Source organism: Fundulus heteroclitus, chromosome 6 (genome assembly GCF_011125445.2).
Source record: "Fundulus heteroclitus isolate FHET01 chromosome 6, MU-UCD_Fhet_4.1, whole genome shotgun sequence".
NCBI classification, from domain to species: domain Eukaryota; kingdom Metazoa; phylum Chordata; class Actinopteri; order Cyprinodontiformes; family Fundulidae; genus Fundulus; species Fundulus heteroclitus.
Window position 1 is genome coordinate 8980228 of NC_046366.1, and position 20749 is coordinate 9000976.

The 20749-nt window shown below is 40.3% G+C and overlaps 2 protein-coding genes across 4 annotated transcripts; both read left to right on the forward strand.

The window, feature by feature from the left end:
* The first annotated feature begins 3379 nt into the window (after window positions 1–3379).
* On the forward strand, window positions 3380–10014 carry LOC118563407 (caspase-8-like). Of its 3 annotated transcripts, none has more exons than XM_036137983.1 (5): window positions 3380–3765; window positions 3850–3881; window positions 8740–8851; window positions 8951–9488; window positions 9638–10014. In XM_036137983.1, the coding sequence occupies exons 1-5, from the start codon at window positions 3432–3434 to the stop codon at window positions 9783–9785; spliced, it is 1164 nt and encodes a 387-aa protein (XP_035993876.1). In that variant the 5' UTR covers window positions 3380–3431; the 3' UTR covers window positions 9786–10014. The 3 variants fall into 3 exon arrangements, 2 of the variants coding, with proteins under 2 accessions (XP_035993876.1, XP_035993875.1); XR_004931206.1 differs by lacking the exons at window positions 3380–3765; window positions 3850–3881; window positions 9638–10014 and adding exons at window positions 6496–7313; window positions 7398–7429; window positions 9580–9605 and having other exon boundaries at window positions 8951–9545; XM_036137982.1 differs by lacking the exons at window positions 3380–3765; window positions 3850–3881 and adding exons at window positions 6500–7313; window positions 7398–7429 and having other exon boundaries at window positions 9638–9990.
* Window positions 10015–11058: 1044 nt separating this feature from the next.
* On the forward strand, window positions 11059–20244 carry LOC105930251 (ciliogenesis associated TTC17 interacting protein). The gene is made up of 9 exons (XM_012868366.3): window positions 11059–11277; window positions 11442–11627; window positions 11720–11775; window positions 11911–11997; window positions 14427–14594; window positions 14686–14810; window positions 16826–16902; window positions 19757–19824; window positions 19947–20244. Exons 1-9 carry the CDS (start codon window positions 11175–11177, stop codon window positions 20127–20129), a joined length of 1053 nt encoding a protein of 350 aa, XP_012723820.2. The 5' UTR covers window positions 11059–11174; the 3' UTR covers window positions 20130–20244.
* Window positions 20245–20749: the final 505 nt, after the last annotated feature.

The following is a 20749-nucleotide window of genomic DNA, read 5'->3' on the forward strand; positions in this document are numbered from 1 at the left end:
CTGGTATGTGTCTGGTTTCATTTTCATCTGCTGTCTTTGCATGCCAAATACATATCTGCTCCACATATCAAACACTGGTATGCTGCAGTTACTCAAAGCTTAATGTTTAATCCTAACATATTCGTATATTACACATGGTCCATGCATTATCTGCCTGCATGTCTTGATTCAAAGCCACATAAAAATGAAAATCTCAGTGAAGAATTACCCATTGTTGCATGATAAGTACATTGTTATTTCACAATCTGTTGAGAAGAGTCAACCCCCCCCCCCCCTCCCCCTCCAAGGACATTGAATGAAAGATATTAGGTCAGTTCTGTTTAGCAAAACTGTTATATTTGCTCAAAAGTTCCTCAAATTCATAATGCCTTTAACCAATTTAGAAAGGTTTGCATGAAGAGGTTGTAGTGGATATTAATAATTATAAATTAAGTGAGCACACGACTCATGAAAACAAAAGATGCATCTTATTTAATTCAAAGGCATGAGCGTTTGAATGTCTGTCTCCCAACGCAGTCACGAAACAGAGAGAAGAGAATAAGAACACACTAAACAGTTCAGATGGGTTGTGCGTGTCAGAGAATGATATGTTTTTGGAGCAAAATGTACATAATAACCTCCGAATAAAAGCTAAAAACCTTGTAGAGATTATAGCTATGACCAATAAGAGATTAATTATCCACAATAAACTGAGTCCTGTATAGACATGGGCTCAAAGTACTCTCAGAGAAGCAGAATTCATTGCTCTAACAGAAACATATAAAAAGCCAGATTGCACAGAAGAACGGTGACATTCATTTTTGGAGACGTTTCCTGTGGTCGGATGTAACAGAATAATGTTTGACCATGATGATTGTTGCTACATTTAAAGGGAGGAAAAGAAGCTTGCAATCCTGAGAAAACCGTCCCAATTGTGAAGCACAGTGGTGGCAGTACCACGCATCGGTGGTTTTTCTCCACCTCAAAGAAAGATTAGTGCTCCTAACAGGAGAGATGATGACATCATGAGAAAAGAACAATATTGAAGCATGGGTCTTTTAGATAAACACTGACTTGTGGCATGCCACGTAATTAGTTACAAATTGGCTAAGAGACAACAATGTGAACTTATTGAAGTGGCCACAAAAGCCTGATCTCAGTCCCATTGAAGATTTGCTGAAAAGGTGGGTGTGAGCAAGGTGGCCCACAAGCCTGCACACCACTTCTGACGGGAGAAATGGGGCCGGAGGTAGCCAAGATGTTTAAAAACAGGAAGTGGAATTTTAATAAAGTTTTTTTTTATCCCCTCACTCACTTATTTATCTGGATATAGGAAACATGGATATTTTTGGTAAATCTAAAAATTCTGATTTACTTTCAGACAGTAAGATAAATGTTTGTCTTTCTATTCAGTTAAGTCGATTTTTGTAGCCTTTACGCCAGGGTCCACCAACCTTTTTAAAACTGAGAGCTACTTCGGTACTGTGTCCTGCGAAGGGCTACCTGTACTAACCTGTGAACTACAAGAGTCTAAGCTCACCTTAACTTTATGTGCAATAAACATGTTTTAATGGTTTTATCCATTTTAAATCTATGTAATTACAAGTATTATTGAAAAGGAAGAGTAACTGAATAAAATAGCATTTTAAATGCTACTCACTGGAGGGTTGTGTTATTTATTTGCACAGCTTGAGGGCACCACATATGGTCCCGGAGGGCTACCTGGTGCCCATGGGCACCATGTTGGTGACCCCTGCTTTACGCTTTAAAGCAACAGCAGCGGAGTCTCACAGAGTCATTTTGGACCCCGCCGCGGCTGCGCGCTGACTTCCGTATGGGGGTGAAGATTCTCAGTCATCCAGGTCATGGTCATTCCAAAAAAAGTAAAAAACAAAGCAACTGGACTTGTTTTTCGTAGTTGAAGATGTTTCGCTTCCTCTCCAGGAAGCTTTCTCAATTCAAAAAGTCTGGAGTAATGGGCAGTAGTATAAAGCTTGTTACTCCACATTACTCCAGACTTTTTGAATTGAGAAAGCTTCCTGGAGAGGACGCGAAACGTCTTCAACTACAAAAAACAAGTCCAGTTGCTTTGTTTTTTACTTTTTTTGGAACTTCCGTATGGGATAGTTATAAAGCAACCCTGTGGTTGATTGTGTTATGTATTGGCAAAATGGCAATAATTAAGTTATGACATTATCGTTCCACTACAGCTGCTCAGATTGCATTAGGTTATTTTCTTACCACCAGGGGGCAGCACAGACCACCCTTTATTCTTTATCAATAATTCAAACTTAGATCATGCTGCTTTGTGCTTGGCTGGGTAGCTTTATTGGTTTAAAATAAGCTGCCTAACTTACTAGCTTCACACTTTGATTTTTGGACAGGCTGAGAAGTGGTATGAAATCTTTAAGAAACCGGTTCTAGCCCATTATTCGTCCTTAAACCCATAGACATTATGGGCGACGGTTTGCACGTCGACGTCACCGCCGTATTGTATGTGGCAGAAAGTAGTGAACGTCTATGTTACCTGTGTATATGTTTTAACTATTTAGATAGAAACATATAGATGGAGTTAACATATACTTGTAAATATATATATATATATATATATATATATATATAGATATATATATATATATAGATAGATATAGATATATATATAGATATAGATATATAGATATATATATAGAGAGAGAGATATATAGATATGAGAGAGAGAGACAGAGAATGAGAGAGATAAATATATATATTTGTGTATGTGTTATGAATATAAAAATCAGTTGTTTAAATCTAAACATTGCGGTCTTCATTATTTTATAAAACCGTGTGAACTTTTAATATCTGGTATAGACACAGATTAGCAACAGACTTTTGGGGGAGGATTAAATAGATAAAAATACTAATATGAGAAAAACGTCATAGGAGAATAAAGTTTTAAAAAAAGACAAAAATAGTAATATTATGAGAAAAACATCATATTATGACAATTAAGGGGGAACATTTCCAGAATAGTCACAGTTTGTAGAACTATCTTAGTCCTGGAGTAATAGGGCCAGGATAGATTGTTATAATTATTTTTTTCTTTACAAGAATAAAGTCAGGAGAATGAAGCCAACAGGGATAGGAAAATAAACTTGTAATATTACAAAAATAAAGATCTTACAAATATAAAGTATATTCTGAGGTTAAAGTCCCTCTGATACTGTTTAAGTGATTCAGTCTAACTGCAGACTTGCCACATTCAACATGACGGAGTCTCTGACGCATCCACAGCATAGGCAGAACCCGCACAAGGAGGCGTCTATATGTCTATGCTTAAACCGCTAACCTGAAACGTCCTGCTTTCATATTTACCGTCACCACAGGGGTTTAAATATAACCGAAAGCTTTCTACTTTCACAGAAGCACCCAAGACGACGGACGAGCTTTGAGGTTCTGATTCTAGCGCAGTAATGTCGGCCAGAGACGCCCTGAGTCGCAACAAAACCAAACTCCTGGACGTCTTATGTGGAGACCGCATTCTTATCCTGCAGAAAGTCTTTGAGAAGAATCTGATCACTCGGAGGGATTACAACAACCTGAAAGGTATCAACAAGGAGAACGATGAGGGCCACGTTGTGGAGCTTGTGGACAAGATCATGAATAAAGGAGAAGAAACCTGCCAACTCTTCTTAAACCTCCTGCAGACAGATGCGGACATTAAAACGACTTATCCCGATCTGAGGAACATGCAGTTCAGTGACGTCAGAATAACCGAGCCGGTCCAGGCTAGCTCACCTTGTTCAGGTAATTCAGGTCACACCGCGTGCTATCATTTTTCTCCTGGTTATGAAACATCTCATTTATGCTTGTGTTGGCCTTTTCACACAGGTGAGGCGGGACCAGAGAATAAAAAGCTGAAGGTGAGGTCCTGGTTTGGAAACAGGTTGTATTTTTCATCAGCAATTATTACAGAAACAAAATATAGGCTTGACTATATTGGTTCAGGTAACTCAATGGTAATTTATTTCAACATGCTGTTACATGTCCTGATGAGATTGGACGTCCCCTTTATTACACTGTACTGCAATCCTGCTCAGTAGTTAAAAGCATGGAAAACTTGGAGTTTGCTCCCGCTTAATAGAATGGTTATAATATCAAGAGAGACTAAATAGGGGATGGAAACAGCTGTAGTGGCTGACATTCATTTTTATGACCATTATATGCCTAATTCCAGGAAACAAATCTTGTTTTTGTCTTTTTAGATGACAGGAAAAGAATGGCAAAATGTTTGTAGTTGTTGCGTTTTAGTGACGTTCAGCTGCTCCTGTCATGTATTCTGGGATAATATGTTGCAGCACTAAATCGGTCCTGCAAGGATGTCTTGCAGCTTGGACAAACTGGAACTATTGGCTTATTATCTACAGAAATAAAGTGTAGAGATCCTTGGATAAGGGATTATTAAACATTTATTACAACAAATCATGCTTGATTTATAAATATCTCAAGATAAACAACTAATGTAACTCGTTGCTAGGATTCCCATCTTGAGCTATTGGTTCCTCAACCTACAGGTGCTTATCAGTAAACTGGAACATCACCGAAAAGTTCATTTATTTCAGTAATTCAGTTTAATAAAGGGAAACTCTTGCTATGAGCCTCAGCTTTAAGTTAGTTTTGTCATGCTCCGCTGCTATGTATTTTGCTGAATAGCTTAAACCTACCACACTTTTTCCTTCCACTCAACTTTCTAGGAAATTGCTTGGATACAGCGTTCTGTGAGCAACCAGCTACTTTAACACTGACCTCTAGTGGCTCACCATCCTTGTGAAGCTTGTTGATGACTGTCTTCAGGGCAGTCATCAAGTTAGCCACCTTTCCTCATGGTTGTGTCGTCTACTGAGCCAGACTTAGACCTTTGAAAGGCTCAGGAAACCTTTGCTTTAAGCTAATTAGCTGACTAGGGTAGGACACTGTGAGTTTCCAGTGTCTAACTTTTTTCAAAATATTCAAATTTTATGAGTTTAATAAAGGGAAACTCTTGCTATGATCCTCAGCTTTAAACTAGTTTTGTCATGCTCAGCTGCTATGTATTTTGCTGAATAGCTTAAACCTACCACACTTTTTCCTTCCACTCAACTTTCTAGGAAATTGCTTGGATACAGCATTCTGTGAGCAACCAGCTACTTTAACAATGACCTCTTGTGGCTCACCATCCTTGTGAAGCTTGTTGATGACTGTTTTCAGGACAGTCATCAAGTTAGCCCCATCTTTCCTCATGGTTGTGTCGCCTACTGAGCCAGACTTAGACCTTTGAAAGGCTCAGGAAACCTTTGCTTTAAGCTAATTAGCTGACTAGGGTAGGACACTGTGAGTTTCCAGTGTCTAACTTTTTTCAAAATATTCAAATTTTATGAGAAACCAAATATTGACCAAAAAATATGGAACCTTTTTCTGATACAATTTATTTAGACGTACCTGTATATGTCAATGTGGTTTATATATGCAGTATGGTATTTAAGATTTTGAGTTGGGAATTTTCCTGTGGTCGGATGTAACAGAATAATGTTTGACCATGATGATTGTTGCTACATTTAAAGGGAGGAAAAGAAGCTTGCAATCCTGAGAAAACCGTCCCAATTGTGAAGCACAGTGGTGGCAGTACCACGCATCGGTGGTTTTTCTCCACCTCAAAGAAAGATTAGTGCTCCTAACAGGAGAGATGATGACATCCTGAGAAAAGAACAATATTGAAGCATGGGTCTTTTAGATAAACACTGACACTGACTACAAATTGGCTAAGAGACAACAATGTGAACTTATTGAAGTGGCCACAAAAGCCTGATCTCAGTCCCATTGAAGATTTGCTGAAAAGGTGGGTGTGAGCAAGGTGGCCCACAAACCTGCACACCACTTCTGACGGGAGAAATGGGGCCGGAGGTAGCCAAGATGTTTAAAAACAGGAAGTGGAATTTGAATAAAGTTTTTTTTTATCCCCTCACTCACTTATTTATCTGGATATAGGAAACATGGATATTTTTGGTAAATCTAAAAATTCTGATTTACTTTCAGACAGTAAGATAAATGTTTGTCTTTCTATTCAGTTAAGTCGATTTTTGTAGCCTTTACGCCAGGGTTCACCAACCTTTTTAAAACTGAGAGCTACTTCGGTACTGTGTCCTGCGAAGGGCTACCTGTACTAACCTGTGAACTACAAGAGTCTAAGCTCACCTTAACTTTATGTGCAATAAACATGTTTTAATGGTTTTATCCATTTTAAATCTATGTAAATACAAGTATTATTGAAAAGGAAGAGTAACTGAATAAAATAGCATTTTAAATGCTACTCACTGGAGGGTTGTGTTATTTATTTGCACAGCTTGAGGGCACCACATATGGTCCCGGAGGGCTACCTGGTGCCCATGGGCACCATGTTGGTGACCCCTGCTTTACGCTTTAAAGCAACAGCAGCAGAGTCTCACAGAGTCATTTTGGACCCCGCCGCGGCTGCGCGCTGACTTCCGTATGGGGTTAGTTATAAAGCAACCATGTGGTTAATTGTGTTATTTATTGGCAAAATGGCAATAATTCTGACATTATCGTTCCACTATCGCTGCTCAGATTGCAGTAGGTTATTTTCTTACCACCAGGGGGCAGCACAGACCACCCTTTATTCTTTATCAACAATTAAAACTTAGATCATGCTGCTTTGTGCCTGTCTGGGTGGCGGGACTTTATCGCCTCCTCGCAACGTGTCTATAATTGTAGCTTTATTGGTTTAAAATAAGCTGCCTAACTTACTAGCTTTACACTTTGGTTTTCGGGCAGGCTGAGAAGTGGTATGAAATCTTTAAGAAACAGGTTCCAGTCCATTTATTCGTCCTTAAACCGCTAACCTGCAACTTCCTGCTTTCGTATTTACCGTCACCACAGGGGGTTAGGAAAAACGAAAGCATTTACTGCTTTCGAAGAAGCACGCAAGACGAAGGACGAGCTTTGAGGTTCTCATTCTAGCGCAGAAATGTCGGCCAGAGACGCGCTTAGGCGCAACAAAACCAAACTCCTGGACGTCTTATGTGGAGACCGCATTCTTATCCTGCAGAAAGTCTTTGAGGAGAATCTGATCACTCTGAGGGATTACAACAACCTGAAGGGAATCAACAAGGAGAACGATGAGGGCCACGTTGTGGAGCTTGTGGACAAGATCATGAATAAAGGAGAAGAAACCTGCCAACTCTTCTTAAACCTCCTGCAGACAGATGCGGACATTAAAACGACTTATCCCGATCTGAGGAACATGCAGTTCAGTGACGTCAGAATAACCGAGCCGGTCCAGGCTAGCTCACCTTGTTCAGGTAATTCAGGTCACACCGCGTGCTATCATTTTTCTCCTGGTTATGAAACATCTCATTTATGCTTGTGTTGGCCTTTTCACACAGGTGACTCGGGGCCAGAGAATAAAAGGCTGAAGGTGAGGTCCTGGTATGGAAACAGGTTGTATTTTTCATCAGTATTTATTATAGAAACAAAATATAGGCTTGACTATATCGGTTCAGGTAACTCAATGGTAATTTATTTCAACATGCTGTTACACGTCCTGATAAGATCGGACGTTCCCCTTTATTACACTGTACTGCAATCCTGCTCAGTAGTTAAAAGCATGGAAAACTTGGAGTTTGCTCCCGCTTAATATGGTTATAATATCAAGAGAGATTATATAGGGGATGGAAACAGCTGTAAAGGCTGACATTCATTTTTATGAGCATTATAAGCCTAATTCCAGGAAACAAAGCTCATTTTTTTTTCTTTTTAGATGACAGAAAAAGGATGGCAAAATGTTTGTAGTTGTTGCGTTTTAGTGATGTTTAGCTGCTCCTGTCATGTATTCTGGGATAATCTGTAGCAGCACTAAATTGGTCCTGCAAGGATGTTTTGCAGCTTGGACAAACTGGAACTATTGGCTTATTATCTACAGAAATAAAGTGTTGAGATCCTTGCATAAGGGATTATTAAACATTTATTACAACAAATCATGCTTGATTTATAAATATCTCAAGATAAACAATGAATGTAACTCGTTGCTAGGCTCCCCAGCTTGAGCTATTGGTTCCTCAACCTACAGGTGCTTATCAGTAAACTAGAACATCAATGAAAAGTTAATTTATTTCAGTAATTCAGTTTAATAAAGGGAAACTCTTGCTATGATCCTCAGCTTTAAACTAGTTTTGTCATGCTCAGCTGCTATGTATTTTGCTGAATAGCTTAAACCTACCACACTTTTTCCTTCCACTCAACTTTCTAGGAAATTGCTTGGATACAGCATTCTGTGAGCAACCAGCTACTTTAACAATGACCTCTTGTGGCTCACCATCCTTGTGAAGCTTGTTGATGACTGTTTTCAGGACAGTCATCAAGTTAGCCCCATCTTTCCTCATGGTTGTGTCGCCTACTGAGCCAGACTTAGACCACCTAAAGGCTCAGGAAACCTTTGCTTTAAGCTAATTAGCTGACTAGGGTAGGACACTGTGAGTTTCCAGTGTCTAACTTTTTTCAAAATATAAAAATTTTATGACAAATGAAAAATTTACCAAAAAATACGGAACCTTTTTCTGATACAATATATTTAGACGTACCTGTAAATGTCAATGTGGTTTATATATGCAGTATGGTATTTAAGATTTTGAGTTGGGAATTTTTGAAACACAAATGTGTAGAGACTTATCAGAAGCCATCCTTTTTCTTTTTTTGCTTTGTATTGAATCGCATTGTCTTCTGTTCAAGACAGAAGACGAGTGTTATGAACTAAAAAGCCAGCCTGTTGGTCTCTGCCTGATTATAAACAACGAGGAAGTCATTGGCGGCAAACCGAGAAGCGGGACGGACAAAGATGCCGGTACATTATTCTTTGTTTTATTTTTTACAGTATGTCTTGTCTGGTGTTTCCTCAAGTCTAATTCCTCTCTACTTCAACAAATCAAATAAAATTCTGCAGAAAGCCTGGCAAAGGTGTTCAGCTGGCTGGGCTTCAGAGTGCTGATGTGCAAAGACCAAACCAGGGACCAGATGAAACAAACACTGGAGAGATTTGCGTCGCTTCGTGACGCCGACCAGCTGCAGGAGTCGAGCTTGCAGGAATGGTTTGGTTGCTCTTTCATTGCTCCCCAGCAGCTTCTTAAGCATGGCGATGCATTCGTCTGCTGCATTCTGAGCCACGGAGCGCGGGGTGTGGTTTTGGGGATTGACTCAAAGCCTCTTGCCATTAAAGAGATAACAAGATATTTTAATGCCACTGGACAGTCAGCCCTCACTGGCAAACCCAAGGTGTTCCTGATCCAGGCCTGCCAAGGAGGCGAAATCCAGCGAGGGGTTCTGCTGCAAGATGTGGAGGAGGATAGCTTGTCCATTCCGGTGGAAACCGATGTTCTCGTTGCTGTTGCCACCGTTGAAGATCATAGAGCTTTTAGACACACAACAGAAGGAAGCTGGTTTGTCCAGTCTGTGTGTGAGCAGCTAGAGGAGCACTGTCCTAGGTAAATAAAACCCTCATTTCAGGGGTTTCCTGTCTTGTAATTCTAACCTTTGATAACCAGTGCCCTCCGTTGTATAATATTAGTGTTTTTTCAGTTCTAATCTATGCACTTACAGTGATGTTTTTTTTCTTACATACGTTTAATTTCAGGGGTGAGGACATCACTTCCATCCTCCACCGTGTAAATGATCAAGTAGGCCAAAAAGAGGCTTCCATCTATGTTGGAGGAGCAAAGCAGGCGCCTGAAGTGAGGTTCACGCTGAGGAAGAAACTTGTGCTGTCGCCACCTTCCATGTGAAGCAACAAAGCTCCTGCAAATAGCGCGTCTCTACTTTTTGATACTATATTTTCTAATCTATTTTTACTTTGAGTCACATTTTTTAAAATTTTCTACCAATTTAGCAAATAAAGTGAGAAGTGCGGTCAGTGCTGGTATGTGTCGGGTTTAATTTTCATCTGCTGTCTTTGCATGTCAAATACATATCTGCTCCTCATATCAAACCCTGGTATGCTGCAGTTACTCAAAGCTTAATGTTTAATCCTAACATATTCATATATTACACATGGCCCATGCATTATCTGCCTGCCACATAAAAATTGAAATTTCATTGTTATTACACAATCTGTTGAGAAGAGTCAACCCCCACCCCCCTCCAAGGACATTGCATGACAGATATTAGGTCAGTTCTGTTTAGCAAAACTGTTTTATTTGCTCAAAAGGCAGAAAAGTGTGAAGGGCCATATATTTTCAAAAATGTTTATGTTACTTTCTCCAAATTCAGAATCCCATTAACCGATTTAGAAAAGTTTACATGATGAGGTCATGGCATTGTAAGCTTCTAATGAGTTAATTTACATCATTTGGGCTAAATGGAGGCTAACGTGGGGGTATTTTTAGAGCAACAAATCAGACAAGATATGAGATCTGTATACTTCCACAAGTCCAATAATTTCCTGATGCTTGAAGGTTAAAAGTATCACACATTGGTGGTTTTTCTCCACCTCAAAGAAAGAGTAGTGCTCCTAACAGGAGAGATGATGACACGAGAAAATAGCATTATGTGGAAATATTGAAGCATGGGCCTTTTGGATAGACACTGATTCTGGCATACCACGTATTTAGTTACAAATTGGCTAAAAGACAACAATGTGAACTTATTGAAGTGGCCACAAAGGCCTGATCTCAGTCCCATTGAAGGTTTGCTGGAAAGGTGGGTGTGAGCAAGGTGGCCCACAAACCTGCACACCACTTCTGACGGGAGAAATGGGGCCGAAGGGAAAGCCAAGACGTTTAAAGACAGGAAGTGGAATTTGAATAAAGTTTTTTTTTTTTTTTTTGATATTACTTATTTTTCCGGATATAGGAAAAACTTATTTTTTTGGTAAAACTAACTGACGTACGGGGAAAAAACTGATTTACTTTCAGACAGTAAGAGAAAAAAACGTTGTCTTACAGTTAAGTCGATTTTTATAGCCTTTACGCTTTAAAGCAACACCAGCGGAGTTTTTAGGACCCCACCGCGGCTGCGCGTTGACTTCCGTATGGGGTCAGTTATCGTTACCATGACGACCCAGATTGGTTCCTCTCACAGCAGCAGCTGACGGGGCGACGCAACGCAGCCGCTGTTCGCAAAGCGTTTTGAAGCACGGCTGGAGAAACCGCGAGAAAGTTACGGCAGCGTGAACGATGGACGACGGTAAAGGTGTCGGTGCGACGAGAGTCAGCGAAGAGTCCAAACACGAAGAGTTTAGAGCCTCAGACCAGGCTGTTGCCTTCATGGCCTCCATTGGTGAGTTGACACCATGACACACAGCGAAGGATGAAAACTGCGAGTGTCCAGTTTGCCAAACCCCATTTTTATTATTCAATTAAAAAGAGCAAACAGGAAAAAGAAAAAAAAAAAAACACAGAACTTTAGTGGTGTCACCAGCTGAGGCTTGTGTGTTGTGCCAGAGCCGGAGGAGCTGCAGCGGTGTGTGTTCACGGAGTCGCTGGCGGCGCTGTCTGACGGGGGCCAAGTCCTGGGAGAGCTGCGCGTGTCCGTGGAGTTCACCCGCAGAGCCCTGCAGCCCTGCCTGCTGCTGCACGCTCAGAGCCGCGGAGCTATCGATGGCGCCCCCTGTGGAACCACTGTGACAGGTCAGCTCAGTCACCATGCCCCCCTGGTGTTTCCAGGTGCGCTTCGCCGCTCATCACATCATGTCTTGTCTTCTGCTACTGCTGACTATAAGCCTACCTGACGGCTGACTTGGAGGTCCTGGAGGAAGACTACCAGGAGTACGTCAGGGTGAGCCCTTTTAAACATCACCTCGCTTTAGCTGAACGCTGATCAACGGTTTGCTGTGACAGATAAACCCAAATGTTTAAAGGATAGTTACCTGTTTTTTAATGGTTTGTTCATCTTCTCAAAACCCTTCTCCAGCTCCACAATCACAATGTTGAAAAGACGTGTCGCATGGTGCAGCGTGACAGTCAGATGGTGATCGACAAATGCACCAGAGCGGGAGAGGTGAACACGAACAATACCACTTCCAGCATGTTTACTGCCTTGCAGAAGTATTACTACTTCTAAACCTTTTCACATTTTGTCATGTTACAACCACAAATGCGTGCAATGGACAGTGTCGTGATGAAGCGTTTGCCCCCCTTACAGATTTTCCTTACAACCTGGTAAAGGTAACCTTGGATAAGCTGCAGAGATCCATAGCTGAGGCGAGGCCAACCATTACGCAGGGGCGAGAGGGAGACGCCCCCTCAAACAAATGTCTTGCCCCCTCAAATCATAAAATAAGTGATCTTCGGTCTGCGCTCTGCAGTCAGCATTTTCTTCCAAAGAGCATCCATTCATTAGCCTCGTGAGACCATCCTGATCTCGCGAGCTTTCAAGGTTTCACTCACAGATCAGTCTGGCTACTCTCCGTTGAAGAAAATTTGGAGCCGTTCACCAAACGAACGTCCAATCAGCGTTGGCTTTGAGGCAGGTTGAGGTGTGACGCAACGAGGAGCGACAGTTCAGTCTAAAGAACATGGCGGCTTCGGCTGACGAAACTAGCGTTAGCGTGGCTATCGAGCAAGTTTTATCGGAATTACAGAGTATTTCTTTGCTGAGCTAACGAGCCTTTACCTGCAGCAGCAAGAGTAGCTTGGCTTGTGGTTGTGTTTTCGTCGTCGCTCGTAACAGAGCGACGACGAATCTGATTGGTTTATTTGGCCCGTCTATCACCAACATAGGCCAATCAGCTAACCAGTATTTTCGCCCCTTCCCAAAATTACTTCAACGGAAGGTTTCCAGATGGATATGCGAAGCAAATCTATCTGGCGGAGTCAGGTAATCCATTCATAGCTGTACCCATAAAATCAAGTATTTCAAAGCCTTCTCCAGCTATTCCAAACGTTTACAATTGGCCAGCATCATTTCACAGTGACACTTGTTTGACCAATGACCATCACTGACTGATGGCAAGTGTTATAGATTCTCTATTTCAAAATAAATGAACTATTGATAAGAGTAAAAAGACACATTTTGCTGAGATGTGTACGTTTTTTTTCTGTCAATGACAACTATTTTGATTGCACTCTGCTATGAATCCTTTCTAAAAACAAAAACAAAAACGCCACATGTAGTGAAAAGCAGCGCAAAATTTAACAACCAACTGAAAGCTATTTTGGTTCAGAAGAAGCCCAGTTGGGTGGAAACATTGCACAGCACTTCATAGCTTAATTAACAGCAATTATAAATATCCTAAAGCATAATGTCTACACATGATTGTGCCCCTTCACATTTCTGCCTGCTCCTTATATTTGCATGATCAGACCTGGCCATGAGCTGCTGTGAAGTTCAGTTAGCTGTTTCCTGCAACCCATGGAGGACAGAGAAAGAAGGAGGTCTGGTCCGATGAGACCAGAATGTAACTTTTTGGCCAATATCCAAACTGCTGTTTGTAGAGGAAAACTAACTGAACACATTTCCCTGACCACACCATACCTATACTAGCCATTCCCATACTAACCCAAGGCGATGGCAGCGTCATGCTGTGGGCTTGTTTTTTTTTGTTTTTTGTTTGAACCAATAGGAAGACAATTGGGGATTTGAGAACTTGGGTTTTGATAAGAAGCATGTTTCTGTGTTAGAAAGAGAAATGTGTGCAGCACTCTCCTTTCTGCACATTATCAGTCTGGGACCGCTCCGAAACGAATCCGTTTGGGGAAAGGCAGGACATTCAGCAGAACTCTCCGAAATGATTGGGCGAAGCGACAGCAAGTGCCCGCCTACTAAAGGTTGGTTTTAGCCAATCAGGGTATCAAATTAAAACGTAAGCAGCAGGCTTCATGAAAAACCACAAGAAGGTAAGCTAGTCAAGGCACTTCTTGCTGTTATTCTTTCAAAGAAGAAATTGTGGATTCTCATCAAAACAGATGTGATAGCAGCAGCTACACATGCATCCTCCTGCGCCGCCATGTTTGTGTTGGTTTGGCTGTGGGCTCGTCAGCTCTTGCTTTTGTCGCACCAGAAAGACCCGCCTTAAATTTCAATACTGCAACGTGATTGGCCCAAAACGTTTTTGGTTTGGACACAAGGGATTGAAGCCGTGTGTGAACGCACAAATACCGCAAGAGTTTATCTTGCAGTCAAGGTTAGCTCAATTCAAGTTAAGACCTAAATCCAATCCAAAGAAAATTTATAAATCATTTTCCTTCTACTTTACAGTTCTACACTACTCTGTTGCAAATAAGATCCCTGTTAAATATGTTGATGTTTGTGGATGTAGCATAGCCAGTGTGAAAAGGACGAACTGTCATGACTAGTTTTGAAAGCCTTTTTAGCATCAAAAGATCATGCAGGTCATTTTTGCACCAGACGATAACAGACCTTCTGTTGTGGGGTTACCTTTGGCTTGTGTGTTTCTTGCGTGTGCGTGTGACTGAACGTGTGTGAAGGAAGTGACCAAGGAGTGTGTGTCTTATCCCATGTCTGTCCTGAGAGGCCTGGTCACCGAGGGATCCAGCATGCTGCTGATGCGTCTGATCGCTCTGAGGAGGAAGGTTCCAGAGAACATGGTGTTTATCATCTTGGACCAATCTCTACATATAAACCACACCACTTTTGTAAGTAAGAGCAGCTGTGAGAATGTTCTAGGACAACATTGGCATATTCGGGTAAACTGTGATTTTTTTTTTTTTTTTGGTGCACAACCAGAGTGAGGTGGGTATGAAGCAAATGGAGGTTGGTGGTGAGGTCTTAGAGCTATTTGGGGTGCAGAGGACGGTTGGCTCTGTGGTGGCCAGCCCCTCCACCTGGCAGTGCTACTTCCTGGATGATGGGTGAGTTTTGAACACTTGTTTCCTCATTTCACATAACCTTGTTGCCCTCTAAACCCTAAGTGACACTAAAAGATAAAATATTCAAATGGCTATTTCTGGTCAGTGAGTTAATGTATTTATTTAGGTCTTTTGCTAAAAAAAATTTAACCACATTTAACTACCAGCTCTGATCTGATACGTTTATTTTTTTCTTGATATTATAAATACGTTCGGGAATCTGTTGCCCTTTGATAAGAGATATTTCTTACCCTGATCAAAATCCAAATGGGCTTAGTAGCGCAAATTCTCCAGATGTTAGACATGCATCTTTTACATGATGTGGTGTTTTAGTTTCTAATTTACTCACTGCCCAACCATCATCAATGGTTTAGAAAGAGTGAGCAGCCACTCCTTTCTCTGATGCACTTTCCTTTTGTCAGTCTCAAGCCTGATGTATGTGAGCTAAGATATTTGTTTGGAAAACTGGTAGTGCTAGGATTGGTGACCTGGATTTAAATAAAGCACAATTCAAACAGAAGATCTGGGGTCCGTTCTTCGTACGTTGCTTAAAACATCCAAGATCAAATGACACATCCAAGATGATTTCATCTGGCTAATCATGATCCGGCTAATTGGGTTCTTCCGACACACCTGTTGTTTATGATTAGTATGGCTGGATTGAGTTATCTGAGACAACTGCGCGTTCATGCGTTTGTTTAAAAGGGGAAATGTATCGATAGTAGAAACAATGATTAGCAACGCTGCTGATCACTTAGTCTTCTAAAGCCAGGAGAGAGGGCCGGCAAAAAGTAGCAGACAAATTAATGCGTAAATACTGTCCATGGTAGATGTTTCTATCACTTTCTACAGTATGAATTTTTGCATTTTAATAATTTCATATTTACTTTGTTCTTTTATGTCAGAGCCTCCACGGGACCCACTAGAACATGGGTACAAGTAAAAGTGAAATACAAGAATATTCTACAAAATTGTAGCCTTTAATTATTATACTGTATTTTAAAAAGCAACTTCTTCCTCTTTTTTTAAAAGCCACTGTTAAATGATGTGTTTGTTTATAACGGCCACCAAGAAAAAGGCTGGGGGAAAAAACAGGTTATTTTTACTTTTGAGGCATGTTTCACCCTTCTTTTTTTTTTTTTTTTTTTTTTTTTACAAAATGACACAGAGTGCCATCCGTTCCCTATATAAATGGCATCTTCAACAAAAAATATAGTATTTTGACCTGAAAAAACACAAATTAAGAGGAGAAATTGAACTCGACAACTAGAAAAAGAGAAAAGTTGCACCAGAGATCGAGTTGCTTCGAAAGGGCCTTCAGAGTAAGGGCTAAAACACCATTTGCTAACTTTACATAACTATCTCTTATTGCAGACAAAAGATGACTTGCTGGCTTTTCTTTATAAAGAATTGTTTAAATAAAACGACAAGAACTAAGCATTATTTGTTTGGTCTTTTATTAAACGTTAAAAAATGGTGTTCCACAATTCTGTTCCGTCCTCTGCCACTAGGTGGTCCAAGTCCACTGGCTGGACAGACTTCCCATCTCCTCCGCTTATAAAGCTGTGATCTAATCCTGTATATATGAAATAAGACTGCTGGCGAGCAGGTTTAAGCTGGCGCACATGTTGCTATGATAACAAGTGCAGGATGAGTTTCGAAGAACCAAATGATCCAAGATCATGCCAAATCGTCAACAATCAAATCCAGCTAACTGAGTTAGTGATGTATGAAGAACAGGCCCCTGGTTTTATTCGAATAAGAAAACGTTTACATAGTAGATGAATTTGCTCGTGAAAGGAAGTCCTACAAAATAATTTTGACGTCAACTGTTTGATGTGAGATCTGCTTCCTGTATGCGTGAATCACATACATTCATCTTGATAAACAAATGCTGGGCTGGTTCCAGACAGATAAGTAATGCTGGGGTTGAGCAAATAAAGCTTGACTTGGAATGTATGGGTTAAAACTGTATAGTTGACATTGCAGTTTATTTGAGATGTGTTTTCTTTTATTAGTCACTTGGCCAGCAGAAAACAGGAGGGCTCACCAGTCACAATGAAGCTCCTGCAGCAGCCTTCAAAAATAGACAAAGGTAAATTATCCCTGCTGGTTAATTTGTACTCTTCTAGTTGTGCTGATTTAGTAAACAACATTTTCCATTACATGAATGAATTGTCTTCCACTGGGTTTCTTCATTCCTGTTTTGTGAGTTAATACAAAACAGGGCTGGACAATGATTCATCCATCCATCCGTCCGTCCGTCCATTTTCCGTCACACTTGTCCCTTGTGGGGTCGTGAGGGTTGCCAGTGCCTATCTCCAGCATTCAATGGGCGAGAGGCAGGGTACACCCTGGACAGGTCACCAGTCTGTTGGAGGGCAACACAGAGACAGACAGGACAAACAACCATTCCAATAACAATATATATCGGTCGATAGACTTGTGGTGCAATAGAAAAAAAGGGTAACTAAAAAGTTCAATAGAACAGTTTTCCTTCCTTTTGCATTCTAGTCTATCATGTAGGTTAATACTCCAGTCATTACATCCTCTCAACCAATCACAAACGCAGACCCAGGAACCTGGGTCACCATGCTTCAAAGAGTTCAGAGAGCACGTGATCTGAATTCCTTTTTTAAAAACATGCTGTTTGCTAAAAAGTTGTTTGAATAAAAGGTTGAGTTTGAATTCGGTGTTTGTGTGTTCTGTATCTAAAAACAGGTCGTTAAGCAACTGCATAAAATGGCCAACGCGGCACTTAAGATATATATTTAGAATATTTTGGTAATTATCGATATTAATCAATCAATCAATCAGGTTTATGTCTATAGCACATTTTAAAAACTGCATGGGTGACCAAAGTGCTGCACATTAAAACAAGAAAAGGTTAGAAACAACCCCAAAAAAACTGTAAAAGTTCAAAACATACGCACATCATCAAAAGCCAAAACCAGGTTCACAGCAAGAGTATTTTAAAATGACATACACAGCAAGTCAGTGTATTAAAAGCCAGGGAATAAAAATGTGTTTTTAAAAGAGATTTAAAAACAAGAAAAGATGAGGCCTGTCTGATACTCATTGGTAAATGATTCCATAACTTGGGAGCAGCAACAGCAAATGCTCCGTCACCTCTGAGCTTCAGCCTAGTTTTAAGGACTGTCAGCAACAGCTGATCTAAGGGATCGAGGTGGGCGGTAAGAATGAATCAGCTCACATAAATAATGTAGACCAAGATTGCTCAAACATTTAACAACAAATAAAAGCTTAAAATGAATTCTGTAGCGCACATGTAGCCAATGAACGCACGCTGTAGGATGGGAGTAACATGCTCATGCCTACAGGTCTGAGTTAACCAATGAGCAGCGGAGTTCTGCACAAGCTGCAGACGGGCAAGAGAGGCCTGGCTAATGCCTATATACAGTGCAGTAGTCTCCAAGTCAGGTCTTGCTAAGATTGATTTCACCTTTGCTATTTTGCAAAGTTGAAAAAAAACTTTTCTGAACAACACTGCTGATCTGTTTCTCAAGTTTAAAATCAAAGTCAATCTTTACCCCCAGATTGGTGACAGTGAGCCAAGATCTACGTTTGGGGAGGGACACCAACTCGGTCCAAACAACATATATCTTGTTTTCATTTAGACTAAGAAAGTTAAGAGAAGGTCATGCTTTAATGTCTTTAAGGCAGCATGTGAGTTGCTGGACAGTGTTGTTTTGTGCCAAGGGGAAATCATCATCATCATGACAGTCAAATGAAATGCCATATTTCTTAAAAACAGAGCTGAGGGGGAGTAGGTAAAGATCAAATAAAAGAGGGCCGTGAATTGACCCCTTAGGGAGCCTGTATAGAAGAGGAGTTGTGGAAGACATAAAGTTGTCAATCTTTACACAAAAACTCCTACTAGTTACACTGCAAAAATGGATCTAAAAATAAGTAAACTGATCTTAAAATGTGTGGTTTTGTCCTAGATTTGAGCAGGTAAATAATATTATCTGCCAATGGAATGACTATTTTTACCCCTAAAATAAGATGATTAGACATCCTGCACCTGACATAAGATGATGGAGATGAGTTGTTGCTATTTAAATGCAGCAGTCTTATTCCATTGGCAGATCATCTTATTTACCTGCTCAAATCAAGGACAAATACAGTCATTTTAAGAAAATATTACTTATTTTTAGTTTCGTTTTTGCTGTGTACGTAGGACCAAAACCAATTAAAGACGACATCCCTAATGCCCTCAAAGTGCTCACAACAAGAGATCAAAATACAGTGATCAGGAGCATTGTAAGCTGCAGACAAATCTAAAAGCACTAAAACAGCAAACTTCCCAGAGTCTGTTGACAAAAGTCTCTCATTTGAAACCCTTAGAAATGTGCCCCCTGTACTGTGAAGGGTTTGAATCCAGACTGAAATGGCTCCGTGATCCCATTGTCTGTACCAAATGGTAACAGTTGGTTGTTGACAACCTTCATTTGACATATTGTCTCATTTTTATTTGAATTCAGCTGTTCCATGCTGGTATCAAAACCGCAATCAGTGGGAACGAGGTTTATTATAAAGTCTTTGGAAATAATATGCAGCTAAAGCATATGTCAGATTTGAGCATATTCATGATCTGATAATTTCTCAAAATACTTCCCTAACAAGAGCAATACAGTGCTGAAAGCATTTTGGACCTTACAGATGTCTTCTATTTTTTGTTTCTTTTGATCAAACATAAATGTCTCAGATCAAACCAATTTTAATTTCAGGGTTCTTTTTCACAGCATTGTAGGTGCATGGGTACAACATTATTTGTTTACAGGTAGAAAATTGAAGTAGAAAGGGACAAAAACATAACACAAGGGTATAAAATGTAAGCTAAGGCATAACTTTACCCACAACCTAAATTATCTCACACAAACAGGAAAAATAACAACAAAGAGGTTTGTTGTGTTTCTATCTGTTAGGTCCTGAGAAGGTCCCCCTAGTGTTGGAAGAAGACATGGAGTTGCACTCTCAGTACCTGGAAAGAAAGGTGATCAGTAACTTATTTTTGAATTCTTATTTATTAATACCCGGTCAAGCTAAATACCACAATCATTCCCAAAACTGTCAACAGCAGAGCATTAATTGTGTCTCTGTGTTTTATTGTGGCAGGACAAACTGAAGGCAGAACATATTTCGTACCTGAGAGAGCATCCGGAGATCCGAGCCCTCCTGTCCGAATTTATGCAGGACTTGCTGATTATGAAACCGGACAACATCTTCCAGTTTGCTCGAGACTACTTTATTCCCTTTTCCTCCAGCCACTCCTCAGATTCTAAAAAGTGCTCAGCCTGAAACACATCAGCAGGCACACTGCCACTCCTAAAAGCATTTTGTTACTTGCTGTACATTCTTTAAATTTGCCCTTACATGTCTGGAAATGTGTCTGAATAAATTGGTTTGTTTTAAAGAGGTCTGTAACCGTGCTTCTTAAAACACTGTTGAGAAGTGGTTGGGCCTGAGAAAAATATGTTTTTAGGACTATCAATGAAAGCTTAATATTTCAGCTGCCTGAAATATCACATTCCCCTCTCAAAATGTGAACAAATTAATCTAGCAAGGTTGTTGCTGTTTTTTTTCTGTGTTTATTTCTCTCATCACACTCTTGTGAATTTGGACACATTTGCTTCGTATCTATACATGTACCTACCCAAGAGGACACACAAATATGTCACCCTTAATGTATAATTCATAACTTTAATCCTCCTAATATAAGTAATATTTTATTTGACTTTTACAAAACAAATGTTAAACAAGTTCACAAAACCGCCCCCAATGTTTCATGTTTTATTTCCCTAACTGATGTCAAGCCAGAGGCAGTTAATTTCCTTTTTTATGATAGGGAAATTGATGGTGTCCGTCAATTTCTACATCTAATTAGAGATGTAGAAATATAGAAAGATATAAGGATATTG

Bases quoted from the DNA above. Each gene is read 5' to 3' on its own strand.
- LOC118563407 (XM_036137983.1), top strand. From the start codon at position 3,432: ATGTCGGCCAGAGACGCCCTGAGTCGCAACAAAACCAAACTCCTGGAC. The intron at 3,882-8,739 runs GTGAGGTCCTGG...CTTCTGTTCAAG, and splicing joins CAGAGAATAAAAAGCTGAAG to ACAGAAGACGAGTGTTATGA. The intron at 8,852-8,950 runs GTACATTATTCT...AAAATTCTGCAG, and splicing joins CGGGACGGACAAAGATGCCG to AAAGCCTGGCAAAGGTGTTC.
- LOC105930251 (XM_012868366.3), top strand. From the start codon at position 11,175: ATGGACGACGGTAAAGGTGTCGGTGCGACGAGAGTCAGCGAAGAGTCC. The intron at 11,278-11,441 runs GTGAGTTGACAC...GTGTTGTGCCAG, and splicing joins TGCCTTCATGGCCTCCATTG to AGCCGGAGGAGCTGCAGCGG. The intron at 11,776-11,910 runs GTGAGCCCTTTT...ACCCTTCTCCAG, and splicing joins ACTACCAGGAGTACGTCAGG to CTCCACAATCACAATGTTGA.